This window comes from Diachasma alloeum, unplaced genomic scaffold (genome assembly GCF_001412515.2).
Source record: "Diachasma alloeum isolate Michigan unplaced genomic scaffold, Dall2.0 Dall_scaffold_00760, whole genome shotgun sequence".
Classification (NCBI taxonomy): domain Eukaryota; kingdom Metazoa; phylum Arthropoda; class Insecta; order Hymenoptera; family Braconidae; genus Diachasma; species Diachasma alloeum.
The window spans coordinates 325,628-334,128 of NW_021680890.1; the positions used below are offsets into that span (position 1 = coordinate 325,628).

The following is an 8,501-nucleotide window of genomic DNA, read 5'->3' on the forward strand; positions in this document are numbered from 1 at the left end:
TAGTGCAAATGATTTTAGGGGTGATCTCCCAATCCGGGGAGACTCCTACCAGAGTTGGCACAACATTGTCCAATCGGCTCTAGGCGTCACCCCTGGTTAAAAAATCATCTTTAGAGACATTTGCACCCCATAGCAGAGTGTCAGACAAGATGTGAATGTTTTTTTGGACCCAAATGAAAGAGCGAGTCTCGAAATGGCGTGCAAATGTCTCTAAAGATGTCTCAACATATTAACGTTCCGACTGTAGTTTCTTCCATAATAATGATAAGTTCCGGCCATTATTTCCAGTCAGTTGCTTCAAATTAATCAAAACAGAATGAAAAAACTCCAAGGCATTCTATCCAAAATTGCACGACGTTTCGAATGCTCTGGGCATTCCTCCTCAGGTGCATTTATTGTAAACTATAAAACAAAATTACCAGAATAACTATTGCTCATACTATTGACAGATAAACATTTTGAAGTTTGACAATAGATACCTTATACGCAAACTACAAAAGGTCTGTCAAATTCAAACATCATCAAGCATGTCAAGCATTTTCTGTGCTACTGCATAAGTTTTCGTACAAATCCATCCTCTCAAAGGGATTTTAGTCTTGATTAGCAAAAAAAAATTTGTATCTTTATATATACCCAATTTATTGTCAAATATAGGAGATCGCGGGAACATATGACTCATCATTTCGTAACAATATTCTAAAGACTCTGAATACTTTCAATAATGTATACATCTACCAATCATCAATATAAATATCTTCACATATTTTTGTCAATAAATAATAAAATAGAAATATGTACAATTTCAATTAACTAGATAACGAGCATAAGTAAAACAGGCAATTTCTTCTAATTCGATTCTTCCTAGGGATTAAGGTGATGCGCTGGGTACTTTCGTTTTCGAGGTACTTGTGGGTGTTTGTACATTCGTAGTTTCGGTTTTTACCGGTGGTGGGGCTGTTGGCAAATCAGGTTTGTACTCGTGGAGTGCTTCGGCTTGTAATCTTTTGACATCGAGGGACTTCATGTAGGCGAGGAAGGATGTCCAGACGAGACTGCAGATGCTGACGTAGACGACGCGATTTCTCTCGGGGATGAGGACGAAGTTTATGGTTTGGAGGACTGGCCATACGCAGATGCCCATCTGTAACAGGAGGTCGTTATGAGGGGTGACCATTTTTTCGTGCGCACAACCCCACGTGATAGAAACACTGTAATCGGAGGGTCTTAAGGGTCAAATGGGAGGGACGAGTGGAGTGATTATAAGGGTCAAATCGTTAGACCCCTGTGATCAGTCCGCTCGTCTCTCAGCTTGACCCTTCTGATCGCTTGGTTGACCCTCATGATCTCTCTTTTTTCGTCAAAAAACAACTGAGCAAAAATACCATGGGTATCTTATGCAGAGAATCGTCTCTATTTTAATTCTCAATTTTGTAATATTTACCCTCCACGTGGGAAGAAATTTTCTTTTGACTTCCTCCACACACTCAGAGACTGGTTTGAGCTCTAAAAAATTCATTCCGAAGAAGAAGCAGCACATGGCCGCCGGCCCATAGGTGACTTGTTCCACAAGAGCCTGAAAATCATGGCAAAATTCTTCGATCAATCGATTGATCATTGGAAATCCACTCTACAGAGGTAATTTATGATGGGTACTTTGGTAATTGCGGACTTCAACGTGGTCTTCGGCCACACACGGGAGGCTATCGTCAGCCAGCCGTAGAGAGTCGGTGCGACGAATAGTCCCCCATAGAGACTGAACCTCAAAGCTTGGAGATAATTGAGTTCCTCCTTGGAGACGAACTTTTGCTGGATCAGGCAACCCGCTGGCCAGATCACCGAGTACGCCGCCATGCCCCTGACCACTGGGTACTTGTGGGATACCTCCCGGAATTTGTTGAATATCACGCGTATTCCCATCTCCAGTGTGTTGAGAGAAAATTCTGGGGACATATTTTTTATTTGACAATTTCTCAATGTCTTGGGAGGGAAGAAAACCACTGAAATGGGGGGAACACGTTGCGCCGTGAATTCTCAGGCAAGAAGCCATGGAAAAATCTGGGTGATGGCTTAAATACTTTGCTCATTTTTTAGAAACCGCCTGAAGCGAGTTGAGGGTGATCTGAAGATGATAAGTCATTTTAAGAGATGTTTGAAAATACGAGGTGGAGGCGCCGCCATCTTGAAGTCCCTTGCGGCAGAGGTAGGGGTATCCAAACAAGATGGCCGCGCCCACACGTGGCAACCACCTTGTAGTTTTGACTATTTATTTACTCCCGAGACCTCAACCCTATACCAAATAATGGTGAGAAATATTAAAGGGAATGATGCACTTGCCTTCCCTTGGTATGAAGATAAGAGTCATGAAGATCGTAGGGTTGCTAAGGGTTGTTGTGATGGTGCGGTTTCTTTTGACTCTGAGTCGATTATGAATAAATCGACCGTTTGCTTATGTCATCTCATTGAGGTGTTTCTTGCGAAAAAGGTAAATAATGAGATTCATCTGGAATTCATGCAGAATGTTTACAATCACAATTGAATTATCCATAAATTTTCCGAGAATTTTTTCAGATTTCCTTTTCAAGTTATTAACGATTCAAGTTGTTTCTTCTCTGGTTTCTTATGTATGGGCTCTTATGGAGATTTTTCTGCTGAGCATAAAACTATATTATCGGTTCAGATGGTAACACAGTTCCGCGCTAAACGGAAAAATCTCTATAAGAGCTTGTGTATAAGAAGCGACTTCAATCGTTAATAACTTGAAAAGGAGGTCTGAAAAAATTCTAGAAAAATTCGTAGATAATTCAATTGTGATTATCAACATTCTATATGAATTCCAGATGAATGTCATTATTTACCTTTTTTGCTCGAAACTGATCTTCACTTGATCTTCACAATATCCAACATTCTTGGGTCGATTATTGCGTCTAGGGTCGAAACCCCCGCTCGATCCACAATTCCAAAAAAAATCACTCAAGTTCCCAAAAAAATCGGGGAATCCCCCAATGCAAACCCAAAAATTGTAAAAAAACTCACTACCTCACAAACGAAAAAATCCGAAGTCCTGCGTCTACAACCGGTTGTCACTCGACTGAACCAAACATGACAGCCCCTGACATTTTAACCCTGTCATGACGTAATCAAATGTCTTTGAACGCATGACGTTTCCTCGCAACAATGAATTTACCTTAATTCGATCAGTCAGCTGATTCAAAGTGCAGGTGCCAGTGCGAGTTCGGAGATTTTTCGAGTGTTGACACACCCGTGGAGTTGTCAGGGGGGCATAAAAATCGATCGGGTGAATTTTTTCGGGCGAATACATGAGCGCAAATTAATGAATCACTGGCATTTTCCACGGGGTCTTGAGATTTTTGGGAGAGCGCTTTTTGCTCCTCGGACTGCGGGGCACACACGCGCACTGGTGACTGTCTCGGTACCTCGCGGTGATGAAATTTTTTCGTCATTATGAGCCATTCTTATCGCGGCCTTGAATTCGCGCGGGCATTGGGTGCATGCGCGGGGCTAGCGGGCTCGATGTTGAAATTGTTGATTTTTCGGATTTGAGGGGTAGAATTTTTCGATTGGGAAATTCTCGGGAAGGAGTGATTCGACTGGGATGAGTCAGGGCTCATTTTAAAGAATTTTTAGATAGGTGTGAAATGAGCGTTGATTTTCTCAATTTCACTCAGCCGTTTTTTAGATTTTTTTAATTCAAAAAAAGATAGTTGTTCTCAAGTTTTCGGATTTGGGGTGAGATGTTTTGATTGGAGATTTCCCTGGATCCAATGATGTGATTGGGATGGATCGGCACTTATTTTAAAGAGTGATAAACGCGATTTAATACGAAATTTGATGTCTTCAATTTCACTCAGCCGTTCCTGAGATATTGAGAATAAAAAACCATTGCAAATGAATTTTCCGCAAAATTCACTATTTTTCTGAATTCTCCAATGAAATTTCTGTTCTACATGAAATGAAACTCTGAAAAATAGTCAATTGTTTAGTTCTTATATTGAATAACAGATAAAATACAATATAGGTACAATGACTCTCAGCCGCACATAAGATTGATCCTTACAATTGTTGTTGATTGTTCCTCCCCTCACAAAACAAACAGAAAATATTAATTGTCCTTCAACTTCCACAAGATCATTGGGTAAATGATAAAAAAATTGTCAACAAGCGTAATTCGTTTGTTGAAGAGACAACAACTGGAGGAATTCGGTTGACATCATTATCGAGTTTAAAAAATATCAAGTGAAAAAAATCGGAAATTCATTCTTCGAAAAAAAAAAATACACATCCGGACGCAGTTTACACCTCGAATTGCTCACAAATTCAATAGGATTTTCTTAATTAACGGGTCAGGGTTGATTACTATGCCGCGATATCGAAGAGATCCAAGATTCCCTCGTTCTCGGAGAGGTTGAAGTGGTAGTCCTTGTCGGTTGGTGGAGGACTGAGACTCACTAATGGGCCGCAGACTGCAATGAGAAGAAGAATATCAACTATTTGGAACATCGAAACATAATTATAATTACATTATATTGATCTGATAAAATTTCTCATCTTCGATTTTTATTCTTTGCTATTTTTTTGTGTATTCTATCAAAATGTAAGGATAGAAATTGAATTGATCGGTATTCTTTCATTATTTAAAAAAATATATCAATTTTAAAACTTTCCGGAGACATTGAAAAATCGAAATTTTTATTTTCTTGCTGATCATCTTTCTTTGCATTTCTCTTATTCCGTTCCATTGAAATGAGATTAAACAGATGAAAAATTTTCATATCCGTCGACATTTTTCAAAAATTGGTACTTCTTGATTTAAGGAAAAGAAAAAATAATGATCAATTTTTAAATTTTATGGGAAAATAATATCATTATAAAAAACTTCAACAATTGGCATATCAATTCATCAAAGATACTCACAGTCGGCGTAAAAATCCTCCAGCAGGTGTCCATCTGGTCTGATGAGATCTGGAAGAATGAGAACAAATGAATAATATCTGAAGTAAATATTTTCAATCAAGGATTTCTGGCTTATTGACTCACTGGAAGTGCTGACATCACTGAGGATTATTTTGGCTTCTAACAAATCCGCGTCCTCGTGATCCTCGTCATCAGACATCTCCGTCTTTGCACTACTTCTGGACGATCTAGGGACATGAAAAAAACAACGAATAAAATCCATCACTCGTAAAATTTTGTTGTCGAATAGTAGAAAAACAGTAAATTCCCCACAAAAAATGTTTCATCACATTTTCTCTTAAATTGACTCATCGTCGAGATAATCAAGAAAATTATAGAATGAAACGATTTAAAATCACATTTCTCATGAAATTAGTGTTTGTTTTTTTTAAATTTAATTTAGCGTTTGTTAAATGGCAAATTCGCATGATAACGAGCGATTCTAGCTGAAGTAGTCAAGAAACCTTTTTTGCAGAGAATTTTGGGGGATAAAAAATGTCTGATGACATTCTATCCAAAGCTAAAATGAAAAAACAAAAATTTGTACGATCAATATCCAAATGAACTAGTTTATTCTTCCAACTGTCCATCCCCGGATCAATCGCCCCACTAATATCAGCTCATTGCAGATCGTGAACATATTCTTCACACTCACGAGGCGAAATAGAGCTCTAAAACCCCAGCAGTCCCATAAAAAATCTAAATAAATCACCCCAAAACGAGAAAAAAATTAACAGTGAAAAACTTGTTTGAAAAAAAAATAAAACGCGTTTTCTTCTTCCTAAATTCTCGACAAAAAAAACTTCTTTTAAAAATTAATTTCTGAAAAACGCAAATCTTCAAATTCTTTAAAAAAACTCCTTTCGAAAATTAATTTAATTTTATTCAGAACGAAATTAAAAAAGAAAATCCTCTTGAAGAATAATTTTCTTCAAATTCTTCTTCTAATTCAGTAGCGAAGTAATACAGCGGTTTAAGTTGATTTTGATAATTGGCCAGTTTTTTGTGAATATCTCGGAATCTAAGGGAGATAGCTAAATGTTTGTCTCGACCTTTCTTGTAGCGCTCAATTTGCTCTAGAAAAAAGGTTATTTCCTAAATTTCATTATCTCCTTTAGATTCGGAGATATTCTTCAAAAACTCAACTAAGAGATAAGTCGACTTAAACCGTTTTACCATTTCGCTACCGAATTGTTTTTATTTCTGTAAATATCTATAATTACTTGGAGACTCTCCTCTTTGGCTTGCTCTCCTCCTTCTCCCCCTCGATTTTCTCCCTCTTGATCTCCTGGGGGTCCTTCTCGAGCATGGCTTCCAGCATTTTGTTGTCATAAGTCTCAGCAAGACTGGGCTGCACCATGTAGACCTTGATCTCGCCCCCTGTGCTCTTGAGGAACATCTCGAAGTTCTGTTTATCACTCTGGATGCACTTGGGGAGGTTGGGAACCTTGAGGATGGTGTCTGGGGGGGCCTGGATCGCCAGAACGAAGTCCTCGGGGAACTGCTCCTTGACGTCCTCGTACGTGATGTAGGCGAATTTTCTGTTCTTGAAGTCGTTCTCGATGTTCTTTATACTCTGCTGGATCCACTGCAGGTGGAGGTCCAGGGTTGCCTCGTGCTCCTCAAGCTCCCGAAGCTCGTCCTTGAGGTCTCCGAGTTTCTCGCCAGTTTCGTCGGAGTTGCAGCCTGGTCCAGCACCTCTGAAGAATTTTTTTATGTTGAATTAGGGATAGAATGATTTTTATCTCTTGACAAAAAGTGATTTATCTCGATAATGGTTGGTTCTAGGGTAAAATGGCTCTTGACATTTTTTTTAGAAAATGGAATTTTCTATAAAAAAAATTTCATGACTTTTTCCCGTAAATCCACTTATTATCGAGATAATTAAGGAAGAGTTTTTTAAGTTGACGAAAAAATTATTTTTATACCTTGATAAATGTTGATTTATTTTTATTGAGAGTGGTTTTAGGGGAAAATTGTCTGAAACGTTTTTTGTAGATATTTATTATTTATTAATTCATAAGCAATAAATTTTCCACCCTAAAATAATTTTCTGAAAATTGTAACAGAAACTCGCTCACAGTTTAAACAATTTCCACTTGCAGTTTAATTGATAAATTCAACGATTTTAAATTAAAAAATATATATTTGATGATTAAAATTTTTCACTCCAAAAATCCTCCTCTTAAAATCATAAAGAAACTCATTCAAAACTAAAAAACCAAGATTTTCCAAAATTTAACCAATTCCCATAATTTATTTACAAACCAAAATTCTCCATAAATATTATCAATCAAAAGTAAACAAGTTTGGCTCATCAAAAGGTGAGCTAGGACCCCCTCCCCCCAAAATAAAGACGCACTACTCACTTCCACTGTATCGAGTTCTTGCTCTTCTTCTCAATGAGTCCAATTCCCTCAAGGACATTCGTAATGTCATAAATCCGCCGTTTCTGTCGTACCTCCAGGATGTCTGCAGCCTTAAAACCCCCCAAGAACCCCAAAAATCAGCGCATCCCTCTAGGTTATGTAAAAATATTCCTCAAAGGCTTGCCCCCCAGCCCGCCTCACCCCCTGCCCCCATCCCCCGAGCCCCAAAAAAAAAGCAAAATTTCATTTGAACAAGCAAATCCCGAGGCTTTTGCCATCTCAAACCAATTTATTTTGAACTTCCCGCAAGGACAAGCCGTAATGGCGTGACTTAACCTAGAAATCCATCGCTTGTTATGGATGTTAAAAAAATTGGGGTCCCCTTTGTTGATGGTTTATACTCACGACTTTCAAGTCCAATACTCCGTCCTTGGCCTTTTGCAATAAATTAACGAAACGTGTTGTCAGCAAGCCCAGAGATTTCTCGAATCTACTCTGCTGATTGTCTGCCATTATAAGTGATTTGACGGTGGTGAATTTTAATGTCAAAAATTTTCGAAAACCATAGCCCGAGTCACTCTTGGCCTCTGTCGCCTTCGAAATTGGCGCAACCACAGCTGCTGGCGTAGCGCTGCCAGCGGCGGAAGGGCGAAGCAGAATTTGGCGCGGCGAGGGAGAGGACGCGGGATTTCATTGTTTGAAATTCGGAGTTTTGATTGGGGGGGGGGATGAGACCGCCTTTTTGATTTTTTCGGCGGGAGAGAGGAGGCTTCGACGAGAGGAGCGTTTGAGGGAGATGGGAACGATTTTATGAGGGTTGAATGTACGTGGGATTTTAATAGATGGTTTTGATTCGTTACTCCACTATTATCTTTTAATGTTTCAGATTTTTTTTCATTTTTCGGGCCCAGTGACATAAAATACTGTATGTCACACGGCGATAAAAGTATTATCCGAGCAAATATGACTTTATAATCAGAGTTAGATAATATTTTATCGTCTCATAACATAACGTACTAATTTGTTCACAATGTCCGTAAAGCTAGTTTTCGGCTTGATGACAAAATATACTATTTTTTATTAAAGCCGTCCACCCCCTCCCAAATAACCAAAACTCATTAAAAATTCAATTAATCTTTATTAAAAAAACATTTCCATCAC

General features: G+C 38.6%; 2 protein-coding genes across 7 annotated transcripts; both read right to left on the reverse strand.

The window, feature by feature from the left end:
* Positions 1–346: 346 nt before the first annotated feature.
* LOC107044554 (mpv17-like protein) lies at positions 347–3,272 on the reverse strand. 6 transcript variants are annotated; one of them, XM_015266476.2, is made up of 5 exons: positions 3,034–3,178; positions 2,335–2,414; positions 1,654–1,940; positions 1,442–1,573; positions 347–1,141 (listed from the first exon to the last, which is right to left on the reverse strand). In XM_015266476.2, exons 2-5 carry the CDS (start codon positions 2,360–2,362, stop codon positions 869–871), a joined length of 720 nt encoding a protein of 239 aa, XP_015121962.1. In that variant the 5' UTR covers positions 2,363–2,414; positions 3,034–3,178; the 3' UTR covers positions 347–868. The 6 variants fall into 6 exon arrangements, with proteins under 6 accessions (XP_015121962.1, XP_015121961.1, XP_015121959.1 ...); XM_015266475.2 differs by having other exon boundaries at positions 2,335–2,470; XM_015266473.2 differs by having other exon boundaries at positions 2,335–2,470; positions 2,856–3,178.
* A 712-nt stretch (positions 3,273–3,984) lies between these two features.
* Positions 3,985–7,940, reverse strand: LOC107044569 (transcription factor E2F5). Its single transcript, XM_015266496.1, has 6 exons — positions 7,746–7,940; positions 7,341–7,450; positions 6,195–6,671; positions 5,056–5,159; positions 4,933–4,980; positions 3,985–4,481 (listed from the first exon to the last, which is right to left on the reverse strand). Exons 1-6 carry the CDS (start codon positions 7,851–7,853, stop codon positions 4,375–4,377), a joined length of 954 nt encoding a protein of 317 aa, XP_015121982.1. The 5' UTR covers positions 7,854–7,940; the 3' UTR covers positions 3,985–4,374.
* Between the last annotated feature and the right edge of the window lie 561 nt (positions 7,941–8,501).